Genomic DNA, 14,677 nt, shown 5'->3' with positions numbered 1-14,677 from the left:
CTGCAACCACGTAAGCTAGCGCAATAATTTGTTTTGCATATGAAACCGGAGGAGTTGTACTTACATCTTATGCCATCAGCTTGTCCTCGGTCACAGTTTCCTTCCACATATAGCTTTGCAAAAACTGCATAAAAAGCGCTTGCAGCAACAAAAACATAATATTCCAGAAACACGCTTTGCCGATCCAATCAGCTGTTTGTAACACTTCCTACTTGGAATAGACGTCAGCGTGAACTATCGCATGTCCGCCATGACCTGCCCGAAACCGGAAGTGACGTCATTTTGCGGAAATGTAGTTTTTTTTACCATCAGGGCCTCATGAGCCTATACTGGTGTTTTTAAAAGTTATCTTTGACTTTATGACTTTCTGTGTGGTTTCTGGGATGCTTAGGACTCATATTGCACTGCTGGAAATAGTTTATTTTGATGCATATGCTGCTTTTTTTGCAAATTTGCACTATAATATTTATTTTCGTTTTTCCTGCAGTGTATAAAAATTGGTGTATTTCAAAAATAAAACTATGAAGACACTCAAAATAAATTTCCTGTGGTGGGAAACTATTTTGTGCAACTTTTTTGTATTTACAGTTTTGAGGGATAAGCCTCTTAAATTTCTCTAACTAGAAATATATGTTAAAAAAACAAAAACGATTTTCAATTTTTTTGTAGTTTATTGCACTTTTTTGCAATTTATGTAATTACTATGCACTTAATGCAGACATATTATTAAAATCTGGGCTATAATGGTTGTGTTGATGTATAGCAACTTGAAATGCTCCCAAAAATGGCTCTACAACATGTAAAAATATAATATAAGCTCTGGCGGACTTGGTTCTATGGTAGGTCTTAAAGGGTTAAAAACAAATATCTCTACTTTCTACTCCTTACGTTTTTAACACAGGCTCGTTATTTTAAGTTTAACACATTGAGTGACGTTTTTATTTCCCAGCACTGCACAGCTTCAAACATCAACATGAATTAATAACAAAGACAATCCTATTGATGCTCTGGTGATTATGACACACAACAAGAAGAGAGAGATGCATCTAACTAGACCTACAGAAGAGGAGTGAGTGCAAAGAGCGTAATGTTTTTTATGTGGCAGGTAATTTCAAATGAAACTCTAAAGATAGCTTAACATATATTAGCAAAAACAAACTATTTGTGTGACATCTGTCATAAGATGTGTCTGCTGCTGTTTTTCACAAGGAGAGAAAAGTGCGAGCGCTAACTTCACTCAGAACGATGTAAGAAAAACTGGACAGGAGAGAAATAAGAGGTTAAATTTCAAGGTAGGAACAACTCAGTGACATTTGATGAACTGGATAATTTTATCATTCATTTTAGAGCTTTTTTGACAAGATATTGTTTCCATACATGATATGTTGCCGAATTATTTTTAAGTATACTAATTTTTTGTTTTTCACAGGTTGCATGTAAACACTAGGCAGTTCAGTGCAGGCTACACTGTTTGCAGTACTGTGGTGAAACTTAGGGTAGTGAGTTATGTTGGATTGGTGCAGAACAGCTGTGGCATTCGTGGTCAGTGTTAAGTTACATCAAGGGTTCAGTTAGCTTTGCACAGAACAGCTGGTACAAATATCCTCCAAAGAGAAAAGTTGAGACTGAGACTGTGCTTTTTCACTTTTACTTGAGTAAAGAAGTTAAATCAGTACTTCAACTTTCACCAGAGTACTTTTAACAGAACTATCTGTACTTTTACTTAAGTAAACTTATACTCTTATACACCATCTACACCAGCGACTGCACCCCTACGCACCCCTGCAACATCATCATCAAATTTGCAGACGACACCACTCTGATGGGGCTCATCACTGACGATGATGACACCGCCTACAGGGATGAGGTCCAGCGACTGTCAGAATGGTGTAACTACAATAACCTCACCCTAAACACCAAGAAAACCAAGGAAGTGGTCATGGACCTCCGCAAAGCAAGAACTGATCCCCCTCCCCTATCCATAAAAGGTGACTATGTGGAGAGGGTGTCCTCCTTTAAGTTCCTTTAAGCATATCCGAGGACCTATCCTGGTCCACAAACACATCAGCCCTAGTAAAGAAAGCCCAGCAGCGCCTCCCTTTCTTGAGGGCTTTGAGATGGAACAGGCTGCAGACTGAACTCCTAGTGTCCTTCTACCGTGCCACTATCGAGAGTGTGCTGGTGCACGCCATCCCTGTGTGGTACGCTGGTTGCACAACAGCTGACAATAAGAGACTACAGAGGGTCATCAGAACTGCAGAGAAGGTGATCGGCTGTCCACTCCCCTCCCTGGACTTAATTGCCAGCTCAAGATGTCTCTCCAGAGCCAGGGCAATTATAAAGGACCACCTCCATCCTAACCACCACCTCTTCAACATCCTGCCCTCTGGAAAAAGGTTGAGATCCATCAGGTGCAAAACCAACAGACTAAAGAACAGCTTCTTCCTGTGAGCTGTCAGAACTCTTAATGCAAACTAAGAGTGTGTAAAGACTTCCCCAACACATCCACCCTGACACTGCTGTTGATCATCTATGTGCAATATCTCAGTCTTTCCATGTTCTGTGCAATATTTTTGGCTCATGTAAGTATGTTGGTCCCAGTCTGTTTCAATGTTTCTTACACATACACCATGTATATAGTTTCACTCACATATATGTATACATATACACTGCTTTTTATTTTATTTATTATATTTTTTTCCCCCTTCGTTGTATATTGGTTTCTCTTCTTCTTACTTTTGCACCTTTGTGGTCCAGCTACCCAATTTTGCTGTGCAAGAAACTGCACAATGACAATAAAAAGCTCTAAGTCTCTAAGTCTACTGCAGTTCCCACACCCACTCTTTTTGTGAATGTTGCGAGCCTCCTTCTACACGTTGGTCAAGCTAAGATATCTGAACAGTGGATAAGATTTCCTGTTCTGTCTGCGGGTCACCGTTTATGAATGCAAAAGCTTAAGGAATGCTAAACTGTCAGACTTCAGGATTTTAAGAAATTTATACTTACCAGCTTTTGATATCTTGCCACTTGTCAAGTATTCTGTTACAATATAACTGATCTTTCATAGCCATATCACTAGGGATGGGTATCGTTTAGGTTTTATCCGATACCGGTGCCAAACCGGTACTTTTGAAACGGTGCCGGTGCTTAAACGGTGCTCAGACCGGTGCTTAAAGAATGGAAAACACAAAATTGGTCCAAAAACCTCTCATGTTCAGCTGTTTTTTTGTAAAAAGATAACAATGTTAGCCTTTTCTGCAGCTATGGGGCATATATGGTATCACTCTTGGCTGGAAGCAGTGCTTAAACAATGGAAAAAACACAAACTTTGTCCAAAAACCTCTCATGTTTAACTGTTTTCCACTTTTTCTTTGGTCATTTTAGCCTTTTTGGCCAGGGTGAAGGGAGTATCTGCCATCAAACAAGAAGACAGCTGCATGTAGCTATGATGGTGTTTGCTAGTTCACCTTACATGCATTAATTTAATAACGTGGTTAGCCTACTCAACGTAAATTATACACGAACAACATTAAGCGACTCACGCAGAGAAGAACGGCTGCTGCTGCATCATCATCCGTCATCATTTCTGCTACACTGGCAGGGCTAGGGGCCAGGACTCTACTCTTTGGGTTTTTGGGGGATGTTGCTACTTCGGGTCCGATCACAGGCACCACACCCGCAGTAGATGTGCTCGGTGTGAGGTCTCGCAGCAAGCTATCAAATACGGCGCATTTTTCGGCTTTTAAAAAAAAAAACCGCTATGCGTCACCAGGTGTTTCATCGGATTTGAGGTGTTACCTCCTTTGACAGCATCACAGTATCAGCTTAAAGCACTTGTTGCAGGCTGCTGAGTTTGCTTATTTTGCTGTGAAGTACAGCCAGACTTTTGACCGCTTCGCCTTGGGCATTTTTAATCTGTAGCTCTGCCCTAAAAGAACGTACGTACCTGGACCCGCCTACTATCCTCGGAAACGTAAAATGATTGGCTAGAATTCAAAGTGTATGACAGCTCAGGAAAAAAAAAAAGCACCGAAATAAAGCACCGAAATGTGCGCTGCTTTTCGGTCTGGTTACTACCGTTTACGTCAGAACCGGTGCCATCATGGCACCGGATACCGGTACCCATCCCTACATATCACAAAGGTCTATCTGCCATACTTCTTGTTACTGATTGAGATTTTATCAAAGTAACTATTTTAAGCATCTCCAAAAGTTCAAAGCTGCTGTGGCTCATTGAACGAGAAGTCTTTACTGTCTGGACTAAATCTTTATTACTTTCTTGTAATCAAACTTACATATTAACAGCTACTTCTACACAAACACACTATTGCTGTGCTAGACAGCGCTGTACCACATGTGCTGCTTCTGATTCCACACACCTTGTAGAGCGCATCAACCTTCATTGTGAAGCCGTCAACACCTGGCATGGCCGTCATGGACTGCAGCTCTGGGATGTCTGAGGCAAAGTGAGCCTCGAAAGGAACGTCGTGGAAAAATCTGTCACAGACATCGGGCTGTTTACGATCCTGCAGAGGAAACATGAAGAGAGGAAATGATAGCACATGTCCAGAAACACTGTAGTTGCTTTTTCCAAATCGGAAAACTTAAATAAATCTGTACCAGCAGCAGGAAGCGATGTTTGAGGTGTTTGTTGGGTTGAATGCAGCCGTACTGCGGGCCCTCGTTGTACAGAGTCCCCGTGGGGTCGAAGAAGGGAACATATCCGTCCCTGCCGGTGCACAGGTAAACCTTCTCCAGCTGCAGTTTGTAGGCTGCGTTCAGGTTCTGCTCAGGGTTCCACAAAACCCTGCCGTACAGAGTCTGACCTGCAGGGGGCAGCAGAGGGACAGGTTTTCTGCTGTGTACTGAAGCGTTTAAGGGAATTAGAGTGACTCGGTTCATACAATACTGTAAAATACAGTAAACAAAATGTGATTGTTTTATTACATAATGAAAACATGTTTCTGTATATAATAGTCACAGAAAAGTATGAGTAATGTGAGGAAATATATTTTGTTAAATTAGTAATCATGTCCACTATTGAATATTAAAAAAAAACACAAAAACAAATCAGCATGTTTACATTTTAAAGATAAAAGCCTCTTACTGTATAAAACCCCCCAAATTAGTACAATAAATATTCATTATTTAAAAAATATTATTTATTAATATTAATAATAAAATAAAACAAAATAAAAACAGCTGATTCTGAGGTGGTCAGACTCATTTTTCATGGAATGACTTTTACATATATATATATATATATATATATATATATATATATATATATATATATATATATATATATATATATATGTATGTATATGTACCCATGGAGAACGCTCCTTTGTAGTCCATCTCAGCCATCGACACATCAGCAGTAGCCGGGTCCATCATGAACACCTTCTCATTGTTGCACAGCTGGAACTCCGTGTTGAGCGAGTAAACCACAGGAACAGGCCTGTTGGTTTGTTGGAAGGCAATCGGCACCAGAAACCTGTGGGAAAAAATTGTGTTCAAGCTCCTTATGCAGTAAATCACTCTGAAATTAGTTTGGAATCTTGTTGGATTTAAATAAAAGAACTAATTTGAGAAACTGTCTGCGGTAAATCTCTGCAGCTGTTTGGTCGTACTTCTCTGGAGCGTGAGCTGTGCAGGACAGCTGTTTGTCGCCGGGATCGATCCACGGCTGAGTTGGCTGAACAGTGCAGGGGACCAAGAAGACTGTGTACTCTCCAGAATAGTCCTTCCTGTTCAAGAAAACACAAAATTATTACTATCACACACTCATCATCATGGGAGGTCAACACAACCTGAGCCTATAGGATGGTTATGAATGAATGTACTGACCTGCTGTAGGAGCTGGTAGCCCTCCACAGCTGGTACGGTGAGTCAAAGGTTTGAGCGCTCCACAGCAGCTGGATGTCAAACTCGATGCCTCCGAGGTGGTCGGGGGCCATGAGGCGGGACTTGTGGCCCGGCAGGGTGTGGTGCTCAAGCACAAACTGACCTGGAGGGAGAATAACAGCAGGGGGTTTGATTTTTAGTGTAAAAAAAAAAAAAAAGAAGAATATATCCTGCATCCTGTTTTTGCACACCTCATAAGCCTTTGTGGTCTAAAGGCACCGTAATACCATTTGAACAGGCACAGTAAAGCCGCTGAATGCAGTTCTACAAACACAGCGAAAACCTGAAGCTAAATTTAAAAATAACAAATGTTCGTGTAGAACTGTGGGATAAAACTGAAAACCTTAAATTGTCAGTTTAATTTCCTCTCTCTGTGGCCTCCTCATTGCTGTAATAAAAGATGGATTCACCTCGATCACAGACTGCTCTCTCATTAGCTTCCATTTCTTGTATCAATAATAATATTAAGGCAGACATAATAATTCTATGCGGTGCTGTTAGAACGTGTGTTTGTGGACTCACCTCTGAATTTGGCGTGAGTTTTAAACTCAATTACCAGCCGACCGTCTTCCCTGATATAGATCCTGATGATCTGCAGTCTGGCTGAGAGGACGCTGTCAGTCTGGATACCTGCAGACATGAAAAGCCGAAGAAAACCTAAATTAGAGCAGAAGTACATCACTAATAATTTCTTGAATAAGAACTTGGATACTTGGAAACAGTCTTAAATCTTAAATGATTTATTTCTACAATGCATTTTCATCATTATCCCATTTTTCAGAAAGGAAATAAACATTGTTACGCTGCACAATGAAAGCAAAACTACAATTTGAAACCAAAACACATCCCGCAATATGTTCACATCCAGGACTGTAGACAATAATAATGTGTGCAGAGTTCATAAACATAAACTCCTGACCTGTCCTCCAGAGCACGGTGTCATAGAAGAAAGAGAACTCCATCTCGGTGTGATGCTCCAGAGACGCCCAGCCTCTCGGGGCTGTGACGTAGATGTAGGAGACATAGAGAGGAACCTGCACCGTCAGGAAGGACTGAGCAGAGTCCCGAACCTGGAAGAATAGCAGCAGCCTTTAATGTAAATTCTCTCAGAGGGTCACAGAGAACTTAATTCTGTTTGTGAGGACTTTACACACAGTACGGAGCATTATTTCACCATCAAATAGATGCACTATGATTACATGATGGACGTTCACATCCCAACACAGTCACGGCCCAGGTTCTGTTTCTGGGGCTGTCTACATGTACCCTATCCTGCAATCACTCCTGTGCATATTTTAGACCTTTCTCGTGTCAAATGCCTTTATCTGTGCCTCCTCATCTCCTCTGTTCTCCCGCCTGTAACCTGAAAATCAATCAGTCCGACGTTGAAGACTGAGGAGAAACATAAACCCATCGAAGTGCTTTAACCCTTTAAAACCGGTCGGAGCGGGAACGCTCTGTTTTGCGTAACTATTTTTAAATCCCGGTAGCTCTGCAACCACATAAGCTAGTGCAATAATTTTTTTTGCATATGAAACCGGAGGAGTTGTACTTACATCTTATGCCATTAGCTTGTCCTCGGTCACGGTTTCCTTCCACATATAGCTTTGCAAAAACTGCATAAAAAGCACTTGCAGCAACAAAAACATAATATTCCAGAAACACGCTTTGCCGATCCGATCAGCTGTTCATAACACTTCCTACGTCCATCAGCACGAACTATCGCATGTCCGCAATGACCTGCCCGAAACCGGAAGTGACGTCATTTTCGCGGAAATGTAGTTTTTTACCGTCCGGGCCTCAATGAGCCTATACTGGTGTTTTTAAAAGTTATCTTTGACTTTATGACTTTCTGTGTCATTTCTGGGATGCTTAGGACTCATATTGCACTGCTGGAAATAGTTTATTTTGATGCATATGCTGCTTTTTTGCAAATTTGCATTATAATATTTATTTTCATTTTTCCTGCAGTGTATAAAAATTGGTGTATTTCAAAAATAAAACTATGAAGGCACTCAAAATAAATTTCCTGTGGTGGGAAAATATTTTGTGCAACTTTTTTGTATTTACAGTTTTGAGGGATAAGCCTCTTAAATTTCTCTAACTAGAAATATATGTTAAAAAAACAAAAACGATTTTCAATTTTTTGTAGTTTATTGCACTTTTTTGCAATTTATGTAATTACTATGCACTTAATTCATACATATTATTAAAATCTAGGCTGTAATGGTTGTATTGATGTATAGCAACTTGAAATGCTCCCAAAAATGGCTCCACAGCATGTAAAAATATAATATAAGCTCTGGCGGACTTGGTTCTATGGTAGGTCTTAAAGGGTTAACCTGCATTTGTGCACACAGAGACTTCTTTAAATCTTTTAATAGTATGAACTGTAAATGATAATATTCAATGTGTTTGCAGTTTTATGTTGAGGAAATTATGAAAATTGTTCCACAGTTTTTTGGGAGGTTTTTTTTTTTGCAGATTGTTGAACCTCTGCCCATCTTTACTCATTAGAAACTTCCTGTGATGTTCTTTTTACACACAGTCTGTTACTGACATGTTGCCAGCAAACCAAAATCACTTCCCAGCCTTCTGTTGCTCCTGTCTCAACTTTTTCGAGGTGTGTTGCTGACATCAAAATCAAAATGAGCTAAAGTTTTCCATAAAGTAGTGAAATGTGTCAATTTAAACATGCGATGTGTTTTCTATGTTTTATTGAGAATGATATGGGTTTAAACAGTCAAGAATGCACAGGTGTGTCCTCTGCAGGGCTGTTTTTCCATTTAAATATAAAAACCAAACTACACCTGCACTGGCAGCTGTGTGAAATGTCATAGGTTACTGAAAACGAAGCTCCTAAGCAACAATTTCTCATTTAAGTAAATGCACGTTGCATTCTCTCCTCGTTTCGCTTGCTCGCCTCCTTCACTTGGGTCTCTGGAGGGAGGGACTAAGACGTGAGGAGAGAAGTCGATGATGTGCAGTCTGGGGATAGTTTTGTCTTTCCTTAGTCAAGACATCTGTTTTCTGCTCCCAGTGGTCTTCTTGTACTCTTCTTGTTTTTGTGTTACGCTTTTAGATTCCCTTATGAGTAACCCTTTTCCCCCCTCTATCTCCCCCATTCTACCTTCTTCACCTTTGCTGCCAGTGAGTTCTATAATTGATTTTTAAAATCAATTTGTTTTTGTACGTTTCTGCACAGAAATAACTCTTCCATAACAACTGATTCAATTTATCAAGAAGACTGAAAACATTGTGAAGAGCGACTGTTTTAAAAGCTCTGCCTTTGACCGTCCTACGCACCTGGAAGTCCGCAGTGACTGAGCCCCCGCACACGTCGATGAGTTCTGTCATGTCGTAGTAGGCATCGAAGGTCCAGATGCAGCTCTTGAGGTTGAGGTGCTTATAGAACTGGAGGCTCTTGCCCTCGCGGACGTTGGGGTTGAACTGGTAGGGGCGGTCGTAGCCGGGTCCCAGAGAGATGCTGTCATACGATACATCATCGAGGAAGCCCGACTCTGAGGAAGAATGTTGTCAAAGAAAAGTAAGAAAACTACACGTCTGGTTTAATAATTATTTTTTAAATCGATCAGGAAATGTTGCAAGCATTGATTAAAATTGGCTGCCTGTAAAATATTAAACCACGAGAAGATGAAGCTGACTGCAGCAGAAAATTAAAGAATTTTAATATGGTGGTAATTCAAACGTGAGCCTTCGATACTGTAAATGGTTCAAACGTGGATCTAATCACTCCAAAGATGAAATTTCCAGCTGTGAGGAGGTCTGTGTTTGTGTGACTGACCGGCGATACCCTGAAGGTCTTTGAGGGTGACCAGGTTGGAGCAGACGTGCTGCTGCCTGTAGATCGACTCTGACAGCAGGAAGTGAAGGTTGTGCAGCGGCATGGTGGAAACCAGGGGGAGCATTCCATCCTGATGGGGGATCTGGACTGAGATGTGGATCCTAAACCGGGACATACAGAGAAGAGCAGAAGTTAGCATAAACTCTTGGTGAAGATGCTTATCTGGTTTAAAAGCCGCTACGCACCGGTTGGGGTGCTCTTTGTGCTTGACGTCTAAGTATTTGAGTGTGGCGATGAAGGATTGAGCCTGGAAGCCTCTGGCGGTGCCCGTGGTTACGGGTGTGTGGCAGATGGAGCCCTCTGTGCCGATGGTGGCGATGTTGCTCCTCAGCGGTGTTCCCAGGTGTCCAGCTTTGTCTCTGGCCTGAGCCACGCAGCGAATGTGGAAGCGCCGGCTGAAATAAATGCTGTCCAGAACCTGAGAGACATGAGTTTCCACACACAGAGGAAAATTTTTAAACATAATTTTATTGTCTTACTGCCGATAAATCCTATTAAATAACAACCTAATGTATTCGCCTCCTAATTTCAGATTTATTTGACTCCTTAGTTTAACTCACCATATGGTTGACGCTAGTATACGGGGTTGTATCTGTCACCGTCTCAAAGGGGGATCGGGCGCCGCTGGTGTCAGTGGGAGCCGCCACTTCCCACGAGAAGTGAACTTGGGTCTGGTTGATTCCCGCCTCCTCACAGCGCTCCTTCATCACAGAGTACTTGGGGTAGTGAGGGTCACAGGGGGTGACACACACCAGAGGGTAACCTGGAGAGGGAGTCTTCTTGCTGCCCTCTTTGATCACCTCCTGGACATGATCGTAGTCAGCGAGAGAGACCACCTGAGCAGGAAGGAGGGTGGGAGATCGTGTAAATGAGAGGAGTTCAGCTTTTACATTTCATGAGGCTGGCGTACAAAACACAGTATGAGATGAGATTCATCCTAAAAAGTCGTTTGGGGTAAAATCACCCACCATATAATATTTTAATGGCAGCTGAATAGATATATTCATTGTAAGTGGTTCTGGTAAACGCATAAGAACAAGTGCCTGAGGGAAAATGCTGCCCACGTTTGCTGCTGCTTTTTTGGAGTTCTCTGAATATGTATTAGGGGTGAGATGTGCTCTTGCCAGGAGTGGAGACGTTTCAAGTGACAGATTCTCTAAGTGCTGCAGAAAATAGACAAAAGATTAAGTTCTCAGCTGAATGCTAAAGTTCTCCTAAAGGCTGAACTTATCCTCCACTTCTGCTATTCTACTGCTCCTGCTTCATGTAACCTCCAAGGTTCCTTACGATAGGCGTGGCAGGTAGGATGAGACTTCCTGCCGCCTCCTGATCCAGAATGGTCACTGTGGCCATTGTGATCTCCCCAAGCACTGCCTCCACCGGGTCATCAGGCCCAAGGACCAATGAGAAGGACTCGTGCCACTCTCTGTCCTCATTGGACAAAATCTCCACTTTAAAGAGGATGTGGTCCATGCCTACGGAGAAAAAAAACATATTTACTCCCAGTAAAATCATCCCACTAACACTCTTCCCAAGTCCCAAGGAGCATTTTCAGCACTTACCCGGGGTGAATTTAAGCACTCGACTCTTGGGATTGTAGTCGACTCCAGATTGGGCCGATCCATCCCGGGTGCTGCAACGGATCTTGGACGTTCGGTCCAGATCTCCTCTGCGGATCACTTTGATGTTGAGCACTTCGATGCCATCTGGACCGGGAGGCTCTCTCACCTGATAGGACGCCTGCTCGAACTCAATGGTGGGAGCTGGAGGAACAGGAGGAGTCTGACTGTCAATCATTTGCACATATAAAACTTTTAATCAGCTTCCAAAATAACAGGTGCATCCAATTAAAACGTATAGAACAGCGGTATAATAAAACCCACCTCCATTAAGGTTTTACTCGTTTTCTTTTTTTTGATAGAAATAAATAAATACAAACATCAGGCACCAGGCGATAATTAAAAGTGAGCCTGTCAGGGAATCAATTCGTGCCACATACATCTGTGCTTCGGGAGGATTTTTTATCATTATTTGTTGAAGTTGGCTAAAAGTAAAAACGAGGAACATTATCTTAAAATGAGTTTGGAAATCAGGAGCAAGTTCAACATCCATCCATCCATTCGCGTCCACTTATCCTTTTCAGGGTCGCGGGGGGCGCCGGAGCCTATCCCAGCTGTCATAGGGCGAGAGGCGGGGTACACCCTGGACAGGTCGCCAGTCTGTCGCTCACATTCACACCTATGGGCAATTTAGGTTGTTCAATTAACCTATCCCCACAAAGTGCATGTCTTTGGACTGTGGGAGGAGCAAGTTCAACATACTCAGGATATTTTATCCATACCAGGCTTCAGCAATTAGGCTGAGGGGTCACACACTCGAAAAAATAATTCTTCACCCACAATAAACATGAAGCAATAATTTTGAGTAAAGTGAGGCAGTCTTGTCTCAGAAACCAGTCTTACTTGTTATCATCTATCGTCCACCTGGGCCTTACTCAGAGTTTCTGTCTGATTTCTCAGACTTTATATCTGATTTAGTTCTGAGCTCAGATAAAATAATTATTGTGGGTGATTTTAACATCCATGTAGATGCTAAAAATGACAGCCTCAACATGGCATTTAATCTGTTGTTAGACTCAATTGGTTTCTCTCAAAATGTAAAAGAACCCACCCACCACTTTAATCACACTCTAGATCTTGTTTTAACATATGGCATAGAAACTGAACATTTAACAGTGTTTCCTGAAAACCCTCTCCTGTCTGATCATTTCTTGATAACATTTACATTTACAATAATTGATTACGCAGCAGTGGAGAGTGGACTTTATCACAGTAGATGTCTTTCTGAAAGCGCTGTAACTAAGTTTAAGAATATAATCCAGCCACTGTTATCATCGTCAATGCCCTGTACCAACACAGAGCAGAGCAGCTATCTGAACGCTACCCCAACAGAGGTCGATTATCTTGTTAATAATTTCACCTCCTCACTACGTACGACTCTGGATACTGTAGCTCCAGTGAAAACTAAGGTCTCTAATCAGAAGTACATGACCCCGTGGTATAATTCTCAAACACGTACCCTAAAGCAGATGACTCGTAATCTGGAGAGGAAATGGCGTGTCACAAATTTAGAGGATCATCATTTAGCCTGGAGAAATAGTTTGTTGCTTTATAAGAAAGCCCTCCGCAAAGCCAGAACAGCTTACTACTCATCACTGATTGAAGAAAATAAGAACAACCCCAGGTTTCTCTTCAGCACTGTAGCCAGGCTGACAAAAAGTCAGAGCTCTTTTGAGCCAACCATCCCTTTAACGTTAACTAGTGATGACTTCATGAACTTCTTCACAAATAAAATTTTTATCATTAGAGAAAAAATTACCAATAATCATCCCACAGATGTAATATTATCTACAGCTACTCTTAGTTCCATTGATGTTAAGTTAGACTCTTTTTTTCCAATCGATCTTTCTGAGTTAACTTCAATAATTACTTCCTCCAAACCATCAACGTGTCTTTTAGACCCCATTCCTACAAAACTGCTCAAAGAAGTCCTGCCATTGATTAATTCTTCGATCTTATATATGATCAACCTATCTCTAATAATCGGCTATGTACCACAGGCCTTCAAGGTGGCTGCAGTTAAACCTTTACTCAAAAAGCCATCTCTAGACCCAGCAGTCTTAGCTAATTATAGGCCAATCTCCAACCTTCCTTTCATATCAAAAATCCTTGAAAGAGTAGTTGTCAAACAGCTAACAGATCATCTGCAGAGGAATGGTTTATTTGAAGAGTTTCAGTCAGGTTTCAGAGTTCATCACAGCACAGAAACAGCTTTAGTGAAGGTTACAAATGATCTTCTTATGGCCTCTGACAGTGGACTCATCTCTGTGCTTGTCCTTCTTGACCTTAGTGCAGCATTCGATACTGTTGACCATAATATTCTATTAGAGCGATTAGAACATGCTGTAGGTATTACAGGTATTGCACTGCAGTGGTTTGTATCATATCTATCTAATAGACTCCAATTTGTGCATGTAAATGGAGAGTCCTCTTCACACACTGAGGTTAATTATGGAGTTCCACAGGGTTCGGTGCTAGGACCAATTCTGTTTACATTATACATGCTTCCCCTAGGCAGCATCATTAGAAGACATAGCATACATTTTCACTGCTATGCAGATGACACCCAGCTCTATCTGTCCATGAAGCCAGATAACACACACCAATTAGTTAAACTGCAGGAATGTCTTAAAGACATAAAGACTTGGATGGTCTAACCACTAACCACTAACTAACTGGTCTGGCCACTAACTTTCTGCTTCTTAACTCAGATAAAACTGAGGTCATTGTACTCGGCGCTGAAAAGCTTAGAAATATGGTATCTAACCAGATTCTTACTCTGGATGGCATTACCTTGGCCTCCAGTAACACTGTGAGGAACCTTGGAGTCATTTTTGACCAGGACATGTCCTTCAACGCACATATTAAACAAATATGTAAGACTGCGTTCTTCCATTTGCGCAACATCTCTAAAATTAGAAATATCCTGTCTCAGAGTGACGCTGAAAAACTAGTTCATGCATTTATTACTTCCAGGCTGGACTACTGCAATTCATTATTATCAGGATGTCCAAAAAACTCACTGAAAAGCCTTCAGTTAATCCAAAATGCTGCAGCAAGAGTACTGACAGGGACTAGAAAGCGAGAGCATATTTCTCCTGTTTTGGCTTCCCTTCATTGGCTTCCTGTTAAATCCAGAATTGAATTCAAAATCCTGCTCCTCACATACAAGGTCTTAAATAATCAGGCCCCATCTTATCTTAATGACCTTGTAGTACCATATCACCCTATTAGAGCACTTCGCTCCCGCTCTGCAGGCCTACTTGTTGTTCCTAGAGTATTTAAA

The 14,677-nt window shown here is 41.5% G+C and overlaps 1 protein-coding gene across 6 annotated transcripts in view; it reads right to left on the bottom strand.

The window, feature by feature from the left end:
- Positions 1-14,677, bottom strand: part of fras1 (Fraser extracellular matrix complex subunit 1) — a 352,607-nt gene that overhangs the window by 6,160 nt on the left and 331,770 nt on the right. For all 6 annotated transcript variants that reach the window (XM_085180995.1, XM_085180996.1, XM_085180998.1 and 3 more), the window contains 13 exons: positions 11,335-11,535; positions 11,060-11,247; positions 10,333-10,608; positions 9,958-10,190; positions 9,713-9,873; positions 9,214-9,428; positions 6,827-6,977; positions 6,430-6,537; positions 5,851-6,010; positions 5,634-5,750; positions 5,331-5,497; positions 4,621-4,826; positions 4,380-4,526 (listed from right to left, as the gene is read on the bottom strand). In XM_085180995.1, the coding sequence (XP_085037121.1) occupies positions 4,380-4,526; positions 4,621-4,826; positions 5,331-5,497; positions 5,634-5,750; positions 5,851-6,010; positions 6,430-6,537; positions 6,827-6,977; positions 9,214-9,428; positions 9,713-9,873; positions 9,958-10,190; positions 10,333-10,608; positions 11,060-11,247; positions 11,335-11,535 (2,330 nt within the window). The remainder of the gene's footprint in view (positions 1-4,379; positions 4,527-4,620; positions 4,827-5,330; positions 5,498-5,633; positions 5,751-5,850; positions 6,011-6,429; positions 6,538-6,826; positions 6,978-9,213; positions 9,429-9,712; positions 9,874-9,957; positions 10,191-10,332; positions 10,609-11,059; positions 11,248-11,334; positions 11,536-14,677) is intronic.

The sequence above is a fragment of the Neolamprologus multifasciatus genome, chromosome 12 (assembly GCF_963576455.1).
Source record: "Neolamprologus multifasciatus chromosome 12, fNeoMul1.2, whole genome shotgun sequence".
Classification (NCBI taxonomy): domain Eukaryota; kingdom Metazoa; phylum Chordata; class Actinopteri; order Cichliformes; family Cichlidae; genus Neolamprologus; species Neolamprologus multifasciatus.
Note: the sequence above shows the minus strand (reverse complement) of the source record. Positions and strands in the feature narration are given on the sequence as shown.